At 43.2% G+C, this 20,202-nt stretch overlaps 1 protein-coding gene across 1 annotated transcript; it reads right to left on the reverse strand.

Annotated features, from left to right (window-relative positions):
* Positions 1 to 3,474: 3,474 nt before the first annotated feature.
* On the reverse strand, positions 3,475 to 19,007 carry TEX15 (testis expressed 15, meiosis and synapsis associated). Its single transcript, XM_045018493.1, has 3 exons — positions 18,995 to 19,007; positions 16,674 to 18,703; positions 3,475 to 3,629 (listed from the first exon to the last, which is right to left on the reverse strand). The coding sequence occupies exons 1-3, from the start codon at positions 19,005 to 19,007 to the stop codon at positions 3,600 to 3,602; spliced, it is 2,073 nt and encodes a 690-aa protein (XP_044874428.1). The 3' UTR covers positions 3,475 to 3,599.
* Positions 19,008 to 20,202: the final 1,195 nt, after the last annotated feature.

Raw genomic sequence — 20,202 nt, forward strand, 5'->3', positions numbered from 1 at the left:
GAAAGTGAGAACAGGTGTTCTCATGGCACTGTTGTAGCTGGCATCACAAGATATTTACGTGCCAGATGCGCTAAAGATTCATATGTCCCTTTATGCTTCAACCACCATTCCAGGAGACATGTGTCCATGCTGATGACGGGTTCTGCTTGATAACGATCCAAAGCAGAGCAGACCGATGCATGTTCATTTTAATTATCTGAGTCAGACGCCACCAGCAGAAGGTTGATTTCTTTTTTGGTGGTTCGGGTTCTGTAGTTTCCGCATCTGAGTGTTGCTCTTTTAAGACTTCTGAAAGCATGCTCCACACCTTACCCCTCTCAGATTTTGGAAGGCACTTCAGATTCTTAAACCTTGGGTCGAGTGCTGTAGCTATCTTTATAAATCTCACATCGGTACCTTGAGTTTTGTCAAATCTGCAGTGACAGTGTTTTTAAAATGAACAACATGTGCTGGTTCATCACCCGAGACTGCTATAACATGAAATATTTGGCAGAATTCGGGTAAAACAGAGCAGAGGACATACAATTCTCCCCGAAGTTCAGTCACAAATTTAATTAATGCATTTTTTTTAAACGAGCATCATCAGCATGGAAGCATGTCCTCTGGAATGGTGGTTGTAGTAGGATCAGGCATATGAATGTTTAGCATATCTGACATGTAAATACATTGCAATGCTGGCTACAAAAGTGCAAATGCCTGTTCTCACTTTCTGGTGACATTGTAAATAAGAAGAGGGCAGCATTATCTCCTATAAATATAAATAAACTTGTATGTCTCAGCAATTGGCTGAACAAGAAGTAGGACTGAGTGGACTTGTAGACGCTTAAGTTTTACATTGTTTTGTTTTTGAGTGCAATTATCTAACAAAAAACTACTTTTGTAAATTTCACTTTCACGACCAAGAGATTGCACTACAATACTTGTATGAGGTGAACTGAAAAATACTATTTCTTTTGTTTATCATTTTTACAGTGCAAATATTTGTAATTAAAAATAATATACACTTGGATTTCAGTTACAACACAGAATACAATATATATGAAAATGTAGAAAAACATCCAAAATATTTAATAAATTTTAATTGGTATTCTATTGTTTAACAGTGCATCGATTAATCATGATTAATCAATAAAACGGTGATTAATCATAATTAATTTTTTTTAGTTAATCGCATGAGTTAACTGGGATTCATTGACAGCCCTAACTGAAATGTAAGTCTAATAACTCAAATGGAATGCACAACTAGATCATTAGACACTGACAGCTAGGAAAATTATAAGGCTAGGAATGTTCAGCTAGTCCAGATATCTAACGGCTGAAAAATGTTTAATGCTTTATCAATTTTTACAGTAAGACACTCATTGGAGGGGGGCCTTGCGGAGTTCATGCTCGCAGCCTTTAGGTAAGGAAGTGCTTATTGAATTATTCAACAACTGCTCTACATCGGGGTGGGCAAACTTTTTGGCCCGAGGGCCAGATCTGGGTATGGAAATTGTATGGTGGGCCATGAATGCTCATGAAATTGGGGGTTGGGGTGTGGGAGGGGTGTGGGCTCCAGGCTGGGGGTGCGGGCTCTGGGGTGGGGCTGGGAATGAGAGGTTTGGGGTGCAGGAGGGTGCTCTGTGCTGCAAACCGAGGGGTTCAGAGGGTGGAAGGGGGATCAGGGCTGGGGGTTGGGGCGTGGGAAGGGGTCAGGGGTGCAAGCTCCAGGCAGCACTTACCTCAAGCAGCTCCTGGAAGCAGTAGCATGTCCCTTCTCTGGCTCCTACGTGGAGGCACGGCCAGGCAGCTCTGCATGCTGCCCCACCCAACAGGCGCTGCCCCTGCAGCTCCCATTGGCTGCAGTTCCCGGCCAATGGGAGCTGCAGGGGCAGCACTTGGGGTGGGAGCAACATGCGGAGCCCCCTGGCTGCCCCTACGCATAGTAGCCAGAGCGGGGACATGCCTCTGCTTCTGGGAACCATGGCACACGTGGAGTGGGGCAAGCCCCAGACCCTGCTCCCCAGCGGGAGCTCGAGGGCCGTATTAAAACATCTAAAGGGCCAGATGTGACCCCCGGGCCGTAGCTTGCCCACCCCTGCTCTGCATACTGGCTGAAAGAGACTTCACCATCCCAAAAGGAAAGTGTTAGCACTATGTCATAACACAGTGAAACACTAAATGAGGACGGATTTATGAAGACTGAAACCATGGGCAAAACAGATGCACTGCCCAGTTTGAAAGATACTGAGCCAAATTCAGAGGTGACTCACTGATTCTAGGAGAGTCTAGTTTGCACCTCTGCATGTGGCATAGTGTATCATCTGAAAAATCATTGGATCAAGGCCAAAAACTTAATGGTATTTGTTCTGTCCGAGGTTGAGGCAGCAAAGCAATGTCTAGATTTAAACACCCGATGTCACTACTATAACAATATGAAAAAAATACTGAATTTAGTAGCCATGCACTTACCGCTGGTCCAAATAGCTCCTGAGGATGATCCTGTATTGGAAGGATATGGAAAAGGACCTTGTGACCAAGGCTGATTTGCAGCATATTGTGGTAAAGGTGGCACCTGAGAGTTGTAAGGAAGGGGCATCTGAGAATGAAAATATCCATGCACTGGGTATATCTGAGTATAGTTAGGCCTTTGTAGCTCCCCAAGAGCAGCATAACTAAATGACTGGGAGTAAAACATATTAGCGTGTGCATTATACACATTACTTGCAACTGCAGATGTGCCAGAATGAGCAAAGTGTTGTACTTGGTAAGTTATCCCCTGGTAAGTCTGGGTTATGGAACTGCCATTGCTCTCACTTTGAGGACAAGAATAAAAAGGATAGGCTGTCTCATGAGCCTGCACTAAAGAACGTTGCACTGGAGGTGTTGATGGTGGAAGTTCATTTCGAAAGACAGCAGAATGTTCAGCAGGGCTTTTTGCTTTTTCATCGGAATCTGGTTCCAAAAGAGAGCACGCCGAGGGTGACTGTGTATTTTTATTTGTCAAAGTCACAGGAAGATCTGAAGTACTGACAGGCACACTGCGGGGAGACACTGAGTTCTTTTCATGGTTCTTGTCTTTTCTGTCAGGTTTTGTGGCTAAATTATTAGTTTTACTATATTCAGCCACTAAACTGAATCTTGATATATTTCCTGTGGCATCTGATTCTTGCACATGCTGTAGATTCAGTGCAGCAGACACAGCAGAAGAACTATCACCTTGTTTTGTTGTTGACCTAACAGATTTGTGTGTTGAACATAAATTATTCTCAAGAGACTTTTGAAGTAGTGGCTCTTTTTCTAAAGACAAATGGGCATTTTCACGTTTCTTGTCACAGGGGGCAAAACCTTCACGATGTTTTCTTGCACTTTTGTAAAAATTACTGTTTCTTCTGATCATGAGCTTTAGGTTTGCTGATCTCTGCTGGCTGGTTAAGCCTTTTAAATTAACAAATGAGCTTTTTGAAGCATCTGGTGTACATTTAACATGTGGAGAGCAATAAACAGCTTCCAAATCTTTTGAATGCAAAGGTGAGCGCGGTAATTGGTCTTGCACAGCTTTTTCTAGAGGCCTCTTGTTTCCTAGATTATCCGGTGAGATACTCGACGCTAGATCTTTTTCATTTTGAGGAGTAACTCTTGCATTCTCTCTAAAAAGAGCAAAACATAATTATATATTTGTACATCCACACTTCCTTTTTATCCCATTGGTAATAAAGAATACATATACATCACTATCAAATACTGGTAGGAAAAGAATTGTTTACAAGGCAAATGCATACAAAATTGTGGACACTTTTCATTTTGATAGCAAAGTTGAGGATTTGAGTTTAAGTACAAAGGCTGCATTTGTATTTTTAGGACAATGCTGCTGAAGTCAATCACAAGATCCAACTCTAGTTGGAAAGAGATATTTACACACTTATGTTTCCCTCAAGAGCTGGGTGACATGAACTAAGAGGACATGAAATGCTTAAAAACACTATGTACTCCAAACAGACTTACTAGCTAAGAGATACATGTCACTTAAGATGCAAAAAGAAGAAAGTGTATCTGATTTTCTGGCTACTTTTAAAGCTGTCCATAATCTCTGCCATTTCAGTAACCACTCAGAAGTCCTTCTAGGACTGTTCTGTAATTCAAATCAGAAATCCAAAATTAAGAAAACGACCACTGAGTATAGCTCATAAAAAAGATCTTAATCTGGAAGGAACAGTAGATAGAGCTTTGTTTCTTTTGGTCGGTTCTGTTTGAAACAGTATATCTGCTTAGGTGTCATACAAAATAAGAGCAGCACAGCCCCAGGCAAAAGGGACAGAAGGCACTCCTCTCTCACTAGGCTCACTTAACACAAACACAGAGTAGCGCGACCATTTTCAAAAAATCCCTGAAGCTAGAACAAAACACTAAACTGCACTGCACACACAATTCTCCCCCTATGGGAGAGGAGGAGAGAAAGAGTGAACCGTATGTGCAGTCTGGGAGCATAATGTCGTAAAATCTCATTCAGTGGGCAAGTTAGTGATAGAAAGTGATTGGAAAAATTTACAGAATCATAATTTCAATTGTGTTACTCTCTGCAGCGTGGCTGGGGGGGACTCACTGCCCCCCACTCTTCCAGCTCCAGGTCCTCTGGTGGAAAATTTGATTATATAATGTCATTGGGCCAAGTTGAGTATTATTCGAAAGACCTTTCTCCCACAACTACAATGGTACCAAAATATGACAAACCTAGAAAAACTATGTAGATATATATTCAAGAAAATATGTAAAAATCAATTATTTTTAATTATATTTAACATAGGAATGCATTGCTTACATAAAAAAAAAGGACATAGATCTTTGGTAATCCAAGAGAACTTAGACTTGACATGTAGGACTGAAAACATTTATTAATCAAAATCATCATTAGTGCTGTCTCCACCTAGGGCACCACTGCTACACACATTGTCGCACTGACAGTGTCTGGGTGGCACTTGCACATCTCCAGACAAGGCAGGCTGCTGGCCAAACATTTGCAGGGAAGTGAGCACCTGGTCTCTGCACACGAGAAATTGGTTAGTTGAAGGGCTGATTCTGGAGCGCAAATCTCAGGTGTTAACATTTTTTTTTAATCTGTCGAGAGCTTGTGCTTCAGCCATATCCTCTATGATTGCTAAGCAGGACAGCCTCTGCTGGCATAAGGTACCAACTAGTCACATTGTCAGTAGGTGCTGGCTTGGGGAAGACCATGCAAGATGTGCATTAATTTGCTTTTCATCTGGCACATAGGCATAGTTTCATTGCACGTAAACACTGATCATGGTACCACAGAAAACTCATATTTTCCCATAAGATGTATGAGGAATTTGCCACAGGTTTTGGAATGAACTGTTAACCAACTGCCACTTGTAGTCGTAGATTATGAATACGCCACACCGTTGTCACATATGTGCTGGAAACCTGCCTTTCACTCAAGCACTTGTACATGAGGTTCTGTGATAAAATGGCAGCCCTGTGCTCCAATTACGTGCTGGTGTTGAAGTCACTGTGATCACCAATGCACTACTTAAGGAAGTAGTATGGGTTACGCAGTATTATTTTTCAGGTTTGGCATCAGCAGGGTGATCAGAAAGCAAGTGTGAAAAATCGGGACACTTTTTCGGGGGGTGGTAAAAGCAGTGATGAGCTGCCAAAATCATAACCGGTTCCCTCCTCACCCCAGGAGGGAGCAGGGCCCACCCCCCCGGGAATCCTGCCCCATCCAACCCCCCGCATTCCTTGATGCCTCCCCCCACCCCAGGGACCCCTGCCCCATCCACCCCCCTTCCCTGTACCCTGACTGCCCCCCGCCACCCCATCCAACCCCTCCTCTCATTCCTGATGGCCCCCCAGGACCCCTGCCCCATCCAACCACCCCTTCTCTCTGTCCCCTGACAGCCCCTGGAACCCTTGCCCCTGACTGCCTCCCACCGCCCCATCCAACCCCTGATCCTTTCTGACTGCCCCACCAGGACCCTTGCCCCTATTCAATCCCCTTGTTCCCTGCCTTCTGACCCCCCCAAACCCGAACTCCCCTACCCTCTCTCCAACACCCCCTCCCTGCCCCCTTACCGCGCTGCCTGGACGTGGCTGGCGGCGCTACAGTCCGTCCGCGGCTGGAGCCGGGAGCCCGGGGATGCGGGGCCGGGGCAGGAGTCGCGGGGCCAGAGCCGGAGGATGTGGTGGGAGCCGGGCGGCCGGAGCCAGGCGGATGGCCAGCTGAAGCCGGGGAGGGCTGCGGCCAGAGCCGGAGAATGTGGCGGAAGCCGGGCAGCCGGAGCCAGGCGGCTGGCCGGCCGGAGCTGAGGAGGGCCGCGGCCAGAGCCACGCATCCGGAGCTGGAGCCGGGCAGCCGGGGCCGCCGCCGCGCCCGGACCCGCGCTGCCGGAGCCCGGCCGCGTGGCAAAACAGCAGGAGCCGGGCGGCTGGAGCCACGGGGCCATGTCCGGAGCCAGGCATCTGGATAGGTGGGGTCGCGGCCGCTGCCGTGCCCAGACCCGGGCGGCCAGGGAGGGACGCGGGGCCGGGCAGGGCTGCGGCCGGGGAGGGACGCGGCCGGAGCGGGGCGGCCGGGGAGGGACGCGGGGCCGGGGACGCGGGGCCGGGCAGGGATGCGGGGCCGGAGCGGGGCGGCCGGGGAGGGACGCGGGGAGGGACGCGGTCGGGGACGCAGGGTCGGAGAGGGAAGCGGCCGGAGCCGGGCGGCCGGGGACGCGGGGCCGGGGAGGGACGCGACCGGAGACCGGCCCGGGGAGCACGGCCCTCTTCGTTCCCTCTACCCCTACCTCAGCGTCGTCTTCCTGTTCCTGAGCAGGAAGCCTGCTTGCTTCTCAGTCCTCCCAGGCTTCCCGCGCGAACAGCTGATTCGTGGGAAGCGGGGGGAGGGAGGAGAAGCAGGGCGGAGCATTCATGGGAGGAGGTGGAGGCAGAGGTGAGGTAAGCTGGGGCCGCAGCAGGGAGCGCTTGTTAAATTTAAATGCCCTTTTAGAACCAAGGGCTTCTAAATTTAACAACCGGTTCCCGCGAACCGGTGCGAACCGGCTGCAGCTCACCACTAGGTAAAAGTTGTGTATATAAGACAAAGCCCCTAATATTGGGACACCTGGTCACTCTAGGCATCAGCTACGGAGCCTGTAAACGCCCACATGCTGTAGGACAAAATGCTTTTCCATAAAAATGTAGCAGTTGCAAACAGAGAATCTTCATATTACTGTTGACATCAGCCCTTTCTTCTACTGTTGATAGCACCATGGCTTCTGTAACTTAAGGACAGGTGCTGTGATTCATTTCTGTGGACAGGACTGCTAAAAACTAGGTCCATAACCCACAGTTCATCTTCAATAAGTGCTTTAAGAGCCTTTCTTCTAAGCATTTGTTCCTCTTCAATCCCATTCAAAGCACATACTTCTCTGTACTTAGCCTCTGCACTGGCCATCACCACCATGTTCCCGTCCATTAGAGCCTCCATGAAGCAATTTACAAACTCCAGCTGACTTGCAGTTTGCAGTAGTAAAATCAATATTTGTTTCTGTTGTTGTTATCTTTTAACACCACATTATATATATACTTGGTGCAGCACTTGATGTGATTCCATGCACTCTTACCGTGCAACATTCTCGCTAAGAGATACTGCTTCACACAAATGAAGATGAGAAACTTTTAAATATCCAAAGACCTGCAGAGGGTGATACTATTGCAATTATGATTCTGTACATTTTTATTAATCAAAAGACACCTCCCTTAGCATTCCATCATTAACTTGCCCACAGAAGTACATATGCTTGCAAACTATGACACGTTAGTCACCTGGCTCAAAGCACGACTGGAAAGCACCAAGCCACTATGGTGATGAGCGTGGGGTAAGAACCTCTATAGAACTGAAGACAATGAACGAAAAACTAATCAATGTGCTTTACGCAGCAGTCACCTAAATATACCACAAACTGCTTCTTGTCATCCTTGGAAATGGGTTATTTGGCAAAGATGACATTGATACTGCAGAGAAGAATACCAAATTAACTTAGTCGTAGCTAATGCTGTGGCCATCTGGAATAAAGTAGTACATATGGCAATCACTTCTGTTGCCAAGATTCTTGAGGCACTGTGGACTATATATGCTCACATGGTTTACCTGAAGAGATTGCTTCAGACAGTGGTCTTTAGTTACTGAAGGATTTCAGATTTTCCTCAAAAGAAATTTTGCATCACACATTAGGTAAACTGCTTATCATTCTGCACCAAATGAGTTAGCAGAATGCTTTGTGAAGACACTTTAAATGACATTAGAGAAAAATGAAGGAAGAAGCCGGCAGTGTTGTTTTGGGACCTTTCTTTTGTCATACAACCACAGACCTTCACATATAAAGAACCTTGAAGAACTGGGAGTGAAAGAAGCTGTAAAGTCATACAATATTCTCTCAGAGACATCCTAACATTGCACAGTGATGCTGTGTCATCTACGCTGATGGAGAATGACAAGAGAAACATCACTAAGCAATGTCAGGATGTCACGTCATGATAACTTGATCAAATCATTTGACACAGTAACCTCTCTCTTCTCCCTTACTATTCTACTGGTGGCTGAATGGGGTTCCATCAACTCCGATACATTGCTTAATGCTTCCTCCTCCAGCCTCACGTGCCAGGAAGTGCAAAGAGTGCTACTGTGATTGGAACTCCACGCACTGGGTCTGAGAATAGGTTGAGCAAGGGGTGCTCTGTCAACTCTACAAGAGTCCCCCAGGAATTCAATGCATCTCTAATGCTACAAGTTGAATAGCGCTGTATGAAAATAAGGGGAAAAGATGTCACTTTTTTTCCTGTCATTATTCAGCAGATCTTGAGCTTTTCTGAGCAAGTGTTTTTACTATTTTAAATCCTAAATATACCTTATGTGGCAGCATGTTTCATTTTCATCTCCATTTCTTGAGGCTGCTGCCATCAGAACACCAACCTAAGAAAAAATAAACTCGTTATATGTGAAATTATTATACTTTTAATGACTATTTTGTGCACACTATTCCTGTTAGCTATTTTCAAAATGTAAATGCATATCTTTCTTTGAATAACATCTTAAATTTTCATTACAATCACAGTAAAACACTGCCCTTGAGATCCAGGCATTTTGGGTGTTACTGAATAATGAGGGATTCACAAGAGCTATGGTGGAAAGGCACCTTTCTCTAAAGCAGCCAGGGCTTCAGAAACACTGAACTTGATTGACCACTTGTCTGATCCCATATGGCAATTCCCATGTTTGGGCCCAGATATGCTGCTGGGTCGTGCTATCAAAGTGAACCAAAAGAATGTGTTCTGCTGAGATTTTGGAAAAGTCCAGAACACAAGAGATAAGCTTGAGAACATTGATGCTTTCCCTTTTTTTACATGAGGGTTGTGTCATCTTCATACATGCTGCCCACGACGTGAGGTTTGCTTCCATAGTGTGTATGCAAGGGTCTAAGCTATGTTTCAGCACGTTCTTTGTACTTACCCATAAACGGGACATCTGCATGTGATCTGGAAATAGATGCCCAATTCTGCAGTGCGTTGAGCAAGTGGTTTCATGTCTTTGAAAGGAATTTTTGGAGACACTTCATGTGGAATCCCTCTCAGGGATGATACTGGTGCATGGCAAAGGCAATCATAGATGCTGAAGACACCACGCTATTGATAACTGCTGCTGGGACAACACTGACGCAATGATGCTTTGGATCTTTATAAATCTTTTCCAGTGTGGTAAAGTTCTGGCTACAGCCAGGCCTTTTGCAGCCTGTGGATGGGCAACTGAAGTTTTTGGAAAGTGTAGGGGACAATTTCCTGGTGCAAGTGCTGGAGGAACCAACTAGGGGAAAAGCTCTTCTTGACCTGCTGCTCACAAACAGGGAAGAAATAGTAGAGGAAGCAATAGTGGATGGGAACCTGGGAGGCAGTGACCATGAGATGGTCGAGTTCAGGATCCTGATACAAGGAAGAAAGGAGAGCAGTAGAACAGAGACCCTGGACTTTAGAAAAGCAGACTTTGACTCCCTCAGGGAACTGATGGGCAAGGTCCCCTGGGAGAATAACATGACGGGGAAAGGAGTCGAGGAAAGCTGGCTGTATTTTAAAGAAACCTTATTGAGGTTGCAGGAACAAACCATCCCGATGTGTAGGAAGAAAAGTAAATATGGCAGGCGACCAGCTTGGCTTAACAGTGAAATCCTTGCTCGTCTTAAACACAAAAAAAACAGCTTACAAGAAGTGGAAGATTGGACAAATAACCAGGGAGGAGTATAAAAGTATTGCTCAGGCATGCAGGTGTGAAATTAGGAAGGCCAAATCACACTTGGAGTTGCAGCTAGCCAGAGATGTTAGGAGTAACAAGAAGGGTTTCTTTAGGTATGTTAGCAACAGGAAGAAAGTCAAGGAAAGTGTGGGCCCCTTGCTGAATGAGGGAGGGAACCTAGTGACAGAGGATGTGGAGAAAGCTAGTGTACTCAATGTTTTTTTGCCTCTGTCTTCACAGACAAGGTCACTCCCAGACAGCTGCACTCTGCAGCACGGTATGGGGAGGAGATGACCAGCTCTCTGTGGAGAAAGAAGTAGTTCGGGGCTATTTAGGAAAGCTGGACGAGCACAAGTCCATGGGGCCGGATGCGCTGCATCCGAGGGTGCTAAAGGAGTTGGCCGATGAGATTGCAGAGCCATTGGCCATTATCTTTGAAAAATCATGGCGATCGGGGGAGGTCCTGGATGACTGGAAAAAAGCTAATGTAGTGCCCATCTTTAAAAAAGGGAAGAAGGAAGATCCAGGGAACTACAGGCCAGTCAGTCTCACCTCAGTCCCTGGAAAAATCATGGAACAGGTCCTCAAGGAATCAATCCCTGAACCACTTAAAGGAGGGGAAAGTGATCAGGAACAGTCAGCATGGATTCACCAAGGGCAAGTCATGCCTGACTAACCTAATTGCCTTCTATGATGAGATAACCGGCTCTGTGGATGAGGGGAAAGCAGTGGATGTGCTATTTCTGGACTTTAGCAAAGCTTTTGATACAGTCTCCCACAGTATTCTTGCCAGCAAGTTAAAGAAGTATGGGCTGGATGAATGGACGGTAAGGTGGATAGAAAACTGGCTAGATGGTCAGGCTCAACGGGTAGTGATCAATGGTTCCATGTCTAGTTGGCAGCCGGTATCAAGGGAGTGCCCCAAGGGTCGGTGCTGGGGCCGGTTTTATTCAATATCTTCATTAACGATCTGGAGGATGGTGTGGACTGCACCCTTAGCAAGTTTGCAGATGACACTAAACTGGGAGGAGTGGTTGATACGCTGGAGGGTAGGGATAGGATACAGAGGGACCTAGACAAATTAGAGGATTGGGCCAAAAGAAATATGATGAGGTTCAACAAGGACAAGTGCAGAGTCCTGCACTTAGGACGGAAGAATCCCATGCACTGTTACAGACTAGGGACCGAATGGCTGGGCAGCAGTTCTGCAGAAAAGGACCTAGGGGTTACGGTGGACGAAAAGCTGAATATGAGTCAACAGTGTGCCCTTGTTGCCAAGAAGGCTAATGGCATTTTGAGTTGTATAAGTAGGGGCATTTCCAGCAGATCGAGGGATGTGATCATTCCCCTCTATTCAGCACTGGTGAGGCCTCATTTGGAGTACTGTGTCCAGTTTTGGGCCCCACACTACAAGAAGGATGTGGATAAATTGGAAAGAGTCCAGTGGAGGGCAACAAAAATGCTTAGGGGGCTGGAGCACATGACTTATGAGGAGAGGCTGAGGGAACTGGGATTGTTTAGTCTGCAGAAGAGAAGAATGAGGGGGGATTTGATAGTTGCTTTCAACTACCTGAAAGGGGGTTCCAAAGAGGATGGATCTAGACTGTTCTCAGTGGTAGAAGATGACAGAACAAGGAGTAATGGTCTCAAGTTGCAGAGGGGGAGGTTTAGGTTGGACATTAGGAAAAACTTTTTCACTAGTAGGGTGGTGAAGAACTGGAATGGGTTACCTAGGGAGGTAGTGGAATCTCCTTCCTTAGAGGTTTTTAAGGTCAGGCTTGACAAAGCCCTGGCTGGGATGATTTAGTTGGGTTTGGTCCTGCTTTGAGCAGGGGGTTGGACTAGATGACCTCCTGAGGTCCCTTCCAACCCTGAGATTCTATGATTCTAACTCCCTATGCTGGGCTGAAAATGTTCTTGGCTTTTGGTAATAACCAGTGGGTTGGAGGCATTTCTGGCATTTGGCAAGTTGTAAGTGGGTCTGCTTCTCTGGGCTTGGCTCTGATTGAGATGTTGTCCATGAATGAGTATGTGTGTAACTTATAGATTCACAGATTCCAAGGACAGAAGGGATCATTGTGATCACCGAGTCCGATCTCCTATATATCACAGGCCAAAATAATTCCTAGAGCAGGTCTTTGGATACTTAAAAGTTGTCAGTGATAGAGAATCCAACACAACCCTTGGTAAATTGTTTCATTGGTTAATTACTCTTTCTGTTCAAAATGTACACCTAATTTCTAGTCTGACTTTGTTTAGCTTCAACTTCCAGCCGCTGGATCATGTTATATCCTTCTCCGTTAGACTGAAGAGCTCGTTATTAAATATTTGTTCCCCATGTACATACCTACAGACTGTCATCAGTCACCCCTTAATCTTCTCTTTTCTAAGATAAATAAATTGAGTTCCTTGAGTTTATCAATACAAAGTGTCTCCTTCCCATTGAATCTCTCCCTTTTTTAAATCCAAAAAATCACTGGGCAGATACAAACCTAAAGCCTCAAAAGCAGTAAGTTTGAGCTAGTTCTTTCAACTGTGTGATGGTGGTGTTTTTTAAAGTCATCCATTTTTTAAAATAGTATTTCCTAAACTATAGTCCAGTGTATTAAATGCCCCACCAGCCAGGCTAAGAGGGACTGTAGTGGAGCTGTAGCAGAGATCTGCCTATGTCCTTTTGGACCAAAGTTAGTTCATGATTGTTCATGTGAAATATCACCCATAAATATAGGTTTTGCTTTTAGAGAGGAAAACATGCAGCTGAAAGGGCCTCTGAAGGAAGAAACACACCCTCTAGTTCAGGTGTAATTAAGATTTATAAAATATAAGACAGATACTGTGAATTACAGTATCTCACTAATAACCATGCATCTTATTCACATAGTTGTAGTCTTAAAGTAGAGAATATCTTCTGTGTGTTTTATACTTATCACCCTACTTGAATGATTAGTAAAAATTGGGTTACGGTAGGTAATTACATTAACCATGTATAAAATGAAAATGTGTCAGTTTGTATCATGGGACAGTGGAGACAGAACAGTCATGATGATAAACCAAATGGATTTCATTTTCCACATATTTATTCAAAGCCCTTTCATGCCTTGGTCTGCATACCACTGTATTTCAAGATAACTTTATATAGTTTGGAGCTTAACTTTTTAAAAGGTACATCATCATGACGGTTCTCGGATACCCAGGACTGAAAGTCACCTTATTCATAGATTCCAAGCCCATAAGGAATCATTGTAGGATGACCAGACAGCAAGTGTGAAAAATCGGGACATGTGGTGGGAGGAAATAGGATCCTATATATTAAAAAAAAAAAAAGACCCAAAAATCAGGACTGTCCCTATAAAAATCGGGAAATCTGGTCACCCTAAATCATTGTGATCATCTAGTTTGACTACTGGTATAACCCAGGCCATGGGACTTCCCCAAAATAATTCCTAGAGCAAAACACCCATTCGTGATTTAAGTATTGTCAGTGCTGGAGAAACCACCACAACCCTTGGCAAATTGTTCCAATGGTTAATTACCCTCCCTGTGAAAAATGTACATCTTATTTCCAGTCTGAATTTATGTAGCATCAACTTTCAGCCATTGGATCTTTTTTACTTTTCTCTGCCAGACTGAAGAGCCTATTATTAAGTATTTGTCCCACACGTAGATACTTATAAACTGTTATCAAGTTGTCCCTTAACCTCTTTGTTAAACTAAACAGATTGAGCTCTTTGAGTCTATCACTGTAAGGCATGTTTTCTAATTCATTAATTGTTCTCTTATCCTTTAATCCTCTAAAACTTGCAATCTGAGCCTTGCTAAAACCACTACAAGCCATTTAAGACTGAGTTGAGAATGCAGACTGAATGGAAGGATCTTTTATAGAAAGTGGAAGTTCCCATACATAACATGCACGCTAAGGATTTTGTGTTTCAGGATAAAATTCTATCTAGGTCTTTTTCCGAGCTTCTGCTCCAGTTTACTCCCTCTGGAGGGGCAGAGTCTCTTCTTAAGTGGCTTTGGTGTTGGTAGGAGCTAAGGGATTTGCTATGCTGGATTTGAGAAATGAGAGGTGACTTTGACCTGCATTCTCAGCTACTATTTTCCCTCGTGTTTCCCCAAACAGGGTCACCTATAAATTTGTAAGCCACGGGTTTCTCTTTGCAATGACTACTAATCAAGGATGTAAACACAGCTTCCTTGTTAGGGGCCATTAGTCTTTTCACAAATTGCATCAATTCTCAAAAAAGATTGCCAAGAATCAATATTTACACAGTGTTGCAAGGATTTGCCAGAATCTGAATCCCAGGCTTCTCACACTCACAGTAAGAATCAGACCCCTAGAAAAACAAGCCACTTAGTAGTTTTTCCTTACGAATTACAAGGAATCTTTTTGATCTGAATGATCAAAGCTGAGCTTTCAAATTTCTGCTTAGAGTATCTTCTCTCTTATGGTCTGTGGGAACTTGTGGAAGGAAGTCCCATTCTCAAAAGACAACAATGCCTTTCACCTGTGGAACTACTACTGCACTGGTCTTAGGTCTTCTTCCTTATCTAATTCTCATCACCTGTGAAATTTCCTTGTGTTTATGTAACAGTTTAGTTTTACCCAGAAGTCCCCATTCAGATTCGATGATGTCCTCAAAAAAGGGGAGTATGGGATTTTTTACACTACTTGCTCATTAAAAATTTACAAATCCTTAGGGGCAGTGGTTTGTCTTTTGGGGACCTGGAGTCTCTGGGGTTTACAAGACTTACCCCAGAGCAGGCTGTTTGGGGTTCTCCTTCCCGGAAAAATCAGATTGCTCCTGCTTGAACTTTCCCACAGCAGAGTTCTCCTGCAGGAAGCTGCAACCAGGCCCTGACTTGCCAGTCTAATTCAAATCCCTGTGCCCTGGCAGGTTAAGGGTCAGTTGGTTGGCCACAGCTCACCCTATGAAGCTCCTAAAAAGCTCGCCTTATAAATACAGCAGCTCCTGGACATGGCTTGATGCTTGCAGGCTTTCTCTGCTGTTGTGGGGAGGGGTAGAAGGCAGAGGAAGATGATTATAGAGATGCAGAACCGGAGAGGTCCCTCCGGCCTCGATGCTCAGTGACTCCCCAGCAGAAGAGAGGGAAAAGAGCTGGAACATAAAGTGAGATCTCTACTGCACAAACAACAGATACATATTACCATTCTAGAAGATGAACCACCAGCTTGTACCACTACTGGAGGAAGAATTTCTAGGGGCCCAAATGAGGAATGGGGCTTAGAATTGCAGCTCCCAGCAACAACTGATTGCTTTCCAATTCTACAGCAGACACACACAGCCCTTCATTACGAATAAAGTAGCAGCTGAACAGCAAACACAAGATACAGCTACTTTCTATCAAAGGTAGAGAGCAAGTGTGAGAGGTTGAGGGCAGAACTCGGCCACAACAGACTGACCCACAGTATGACAATGGTGCTGCATACGTCCTTTGGGGTTTACAGGTCACAATGTATTTTTAAAGATTTGATTTAAAGTATGCTATTAATAGGCACCTAGGGGTTTACAGACATAAGGTGGTACAGAAATACAAATTTTTTATGATTTATTGTTCGCATTCAGATTTTCCACAGGTCTTAATCCAAGAGAAATAGGAACACTGATATAAATATTAAAAAGTACTTTAGACACACAAAACAATAGTTGGATACCATTCAAATTAAGAGGACAATTTTTTTAAATGGTATAAGAATGACTGAAGGATTTGAAAACATGCCTTATAGTGACAGACTCAAAACCACAATGTATTTCATCTTCCAAAGAAAAGAGAGCACTCTATAAATGGCAATGAAGGAGCTTAGCTGATCAGCCCCACTTCCAGTGGCACTAGGAAAGCAGGCATGTGAGATGCACTAGGAGTGGGATTTGTTTGCATCTGAGGCTGGAAATAAAGCTCAGGTGTTTATTTTGGTTTGTGCTCTAGTTTTCGAACTCTTGGCTTTGCCAAGGCAGGGGATCATCATATTGGACTCCGTGCTTTGAGAGAGTCCTAGCAGGCTGATGCTGATACAGCATCCTACAAGTGGTAAATTCCGATTTTTTAAAATTGATTCTCCCTTATCTAGTAAAAAAAACATTTTATTTTGAGGGTGAAAGACAAACAGCATTAGAGCTGTATTAGCCCTGAAACACTGTTACAAACTAATGACATTGCCTCATTGGTCAAAGACAGAACTGTCAGTTCTTTAAGCTCAATTTAAGCCTTGGGAATAAAATAGATGAGAGAGTTTACTTTTTTGCTCTCAATTCAAACCTGGAATCATTCATCTCCACAAAGTACAATCTGATGCACACCTCTGCCCTTAACTCAGTATCCGTATGTAACTAGCACTACAATTCTTGTTTAAAGATAAAGCATTTGAAGTATTAAGGAATGATCTTACCTTTGGTTTTTTGCAGCTGGAAGGAGGAGAGCTTTCTGTACACTCAGGAGTGTCTTCATGTGAGGACACAAAACTAGGTCTTTTTTTCTGGGACTGAGAGCTAGCTTTGATGACATACTCTGGAGCTTGAGTTTCACAGACACTTTTTTTAGTTTCAGTCAGATGCATTTTCATGTCTCCCTTTCTTTTCAACTGGCAGGTCTTTCTCCAATTATTTAGCATCTGATATATCAGAAGAGAGAGGACTGATTTACCTTTTTTGGCACAAGCAAACTTCATATGCTCAATAGTTTTCATGATTTTCATAATATGAGCCATTTTTCCTAAATCTTTCCTAGCAGCCAACATTAAATTTTCAAGCAACAAAGAAAACTGGTTGTAGTTGTAGTCTAATTCAGTCACAGTACTCCCATAGTTTGCAGATATGGTATAAGGTACACACTCAACATACGTGAAGATAGAAGGCTTCGAATTTTGTATTAATTTTCTTGTTTCTGAAAGTTCTGAAAGTTCTCTGGTGAGAAGGTGAAGTGCATAAGAGCAGTTTATGGTTTCTGCATAGTTGCAAATAATGTCCAGCTCACTCTTCAGATCAGAGATGGCAGACTCTACAGTTTTACAAAGCTTGTCCATTGAATTATCTTTCAGAAATGAAAAGGAAGACATTTTCTTTTGGCAATGTGCCAATTCAGGAAGAAGCGATAAATCAAACCACAACAAGCTTCGAAATCTCTGTTCATCTGTTTTTCTTGCTATTGAATTTTTAAGAAAGTGAACTGTTTCATACATCATTAGTACTTCAATGTAAGGCTCAACAGCTTCAGGCTTTAAAATTACAGCATTAATGCCATCATTTTTCATTGTGTCTAACACATTTTCCTCTGTGATCAAGATTTTACTGACATCCTCCTCCTGCAAAATCTGAAAATACATTTTTAAGCTTTCTAAACGTTCTGTACATCTGAGCATTAGCTGCTGTAACTTCTTGAGGTCTGCAAACTGAGCTTCATCTAATATTTCTCCAACACAGGAAATATCAGGATGTGAAAGCAAAACAGTGAGGAAGTCAGAGTTTTCATCTCCATGTTTGCCTTTGTTTTCACAATATTTTGACTTTTCTGTATCATTTTTCTTCTCAGTAATATTGTTAGATTTTTCAGTTCTAAACTCTTCAGCCACATATTCATAAACTTCATATAGCTTGGAGAGAGCATCTTGGTTTATTTTGCACAGAAGTTGTTCTTTCTTATTGGGAGAGGCTTTATTTAACAACAGACGTCTGTCTTTCCAAACAAGACTTTTAGCAGCATCAAAAAATATATGTTCAAGGCCAAAGAGTGATGCTTTCATATTCATTGATTCACACGCCTTTATAAAGCTTATCTTTGTAGAGATAATTTCCATTATAACCCACAGATGGTCCTCTTTTTCTGCATAGGTGTGAGCATATGGAAGGTTCCTATACGTATTTATCAGTTCCACAGCACTTTTCCTTACAGTTTCCAAATCTTCTAAAGTATCTCCAAAGTTAACTCCACAAGTAAAAGGCACAGAGAGGAAAAAATCTAAGCAATCAGAATTATGTTGTATCACAGCTTCACACTCATCAATCTCTCGTCTGAATTTCAAGAATGCATAGTAAGATTTGTTTTCCCACCTTGTTTTTTCAAAGAGCTCTAATAACTGTTTATGGTAGCTCTGTAGCTCATGAAAAACATTGTACTTCAGCCTTGTTTGGAAAGCTGGAAAGAAATTGGATTGTTGTTGATACCCTGACGGCCTGCCAAGCAGTTCCCTGTACAGTGAACCATCATACCAAAGCAAGCTTCGAAAAGTCAGCTCCCTTTCTAGAAAATACTTTTTGTTTTCAATGAACTGAATTGTTTCCATTATCATTTGGAGTTCCACCAGTGAATCTACAGCATCTGATTTTAACTTGGATTTACAGTTATTCCATACCTTTCTTTCAACCAGTAACTCTCGGGAAACCAAGATGTGCTTAAAAGAACACCCTTGCTTTTCCTCAAAAGCTTTAACAAATGAAGGAAGAAGGTTATCACAAACTCTAATCTGTTCCTGTAATATTTTCAGAGATGAGGTTTCATCTGCTTTTTGTAAAATATTTGATATTTCAGTTATGAAAGCAAGAGATTTCAGTTCCATCCCCACTGCGCTATGCTTGTTTTTACTATTGATGCCCTTACATTTGTTAGGATGATCACCGGAGAGATTATCTGCATTCAGTTTAGTCACATGGGCTGTAAGATTCTGATGTGTTTTGCTTGGTGAGGCATCGTAAGTCCCAGTAATGCTTTGAATACCTTGTTTTGCCATGATTCCTGATTTCAACTCTGAGTTAATTTGGCAGTCTTTGTTAGTGCTTTCTTTCCCATCTTCATTTCTTTTGACAAATTTCTTATCAACTGGCTTCCTTAAGCCAGGTGCAGTGAAAGCACCGCTGTTGTTTGAAGAACTCTGAATGCATCTGTATTCCTTATTACAGCTAGAATGACCTTCTCTGTGTGTTATACTCTTTTGTTCCAAAACGACCTTAGCAGAGGATCTACCAGGTACATCTTTTACCAGATACAGATTTACAGGTGATTTCACTTTGCTTTCCACTAGCCCCATTTCCTTTATCATTGGAAATGTATTCTGTCCAACTTGCTGCGAAATGTACTGATTTGAAAACGGGGCCAGAGCGTTGTATACTAAGGACACAGAAGATACATTCTTTAAATAGTTCTCTATCTCTATATTATTTTCTCTCTTACATAAAATTTTTGCCAGTGGTTCCAATTTGAGAGTCTCGGTAACATGTGTCTCCTTTTCAGCTACTTTACTGTAATTACTCAGACAACGCATTTCTGAATTTGAAGTTTCTTTTCTGTCATAGCCTCTATCTTGCAGCTGGCCGCTGAGAGGTACTGTTGGTGTTTCAAAAGAAACAGTCTCTAAAACTCTCTCAGATGAAATGTTTGAGCTCATTTTCAAAGATGCAGCTTTGGCACTAATAATTTCCTGGTCTAATGGAACTTGAGATACACTGGTCTCATGTTTTCCTCCTGCTGCAGGCATCTGCCTCATTGAGCCTGAAGAAAAGTTTCCAATACCAACACTCTGATTTGTGGAAATACCCCCACTGCCAGCAGAAAATATAGTCTCTTTTTCAGTAGAAAGAATACTGTGCAGGTTTTTATGAGGAGCAGAGAGTGTGGAAACATCTTGCTTGTTGGTGTTTGCATTTAAACAGCTCTCTGCAGCTGTTTTTAATAGTGACGTATGTATGACAGCATTCATGTTTACATTAGTCTTACAAGCTCCATCTTTTCTTTTGTCTGTACAAAATCCTACAGAATCATTCCTCTCGACAGGCAAGCTCAAAGGTTTTAAGATATTTTTGTTGGTAAATGTATTTGCTTCAGGGATATGGTCTTGTCTTGTTACACTGCCACATCGTCCAGCAGTCCCTTGAATATGAATTTTAGATGAAACATTTACGAACACCTTGTGCTCCTTATTAGTTAGT

The sequence above is a fragment of the Mauremys mutica genome, chromosome 5, assembly GCF_020497125.1.
Source record: "Mauremys mutica isolate MM-2020 ecotype Southern chromosome 5, ASM2049712v1, whole genome shotgun sequence".
In the NCBI taxonomy this organism is placed as follows: domain Eukaryota; kingdom Metazoa; phylum Chordata; order Testudines; family Geoemydidae; genus Mauremys; species Mauremys mutica.

Excerpts from the sequence above, each read along its gene's own strand:
- TEX15 (XM_045018493.1), bottom strand. Across the intron at positions 3,630-16,673 it reads CCAGCTGCAAAAAACCAAAG|AGAGAATGCAAGAGTTACTC; the intron begins GTAAGATCATTC and ends TGCTCTTTTTAG.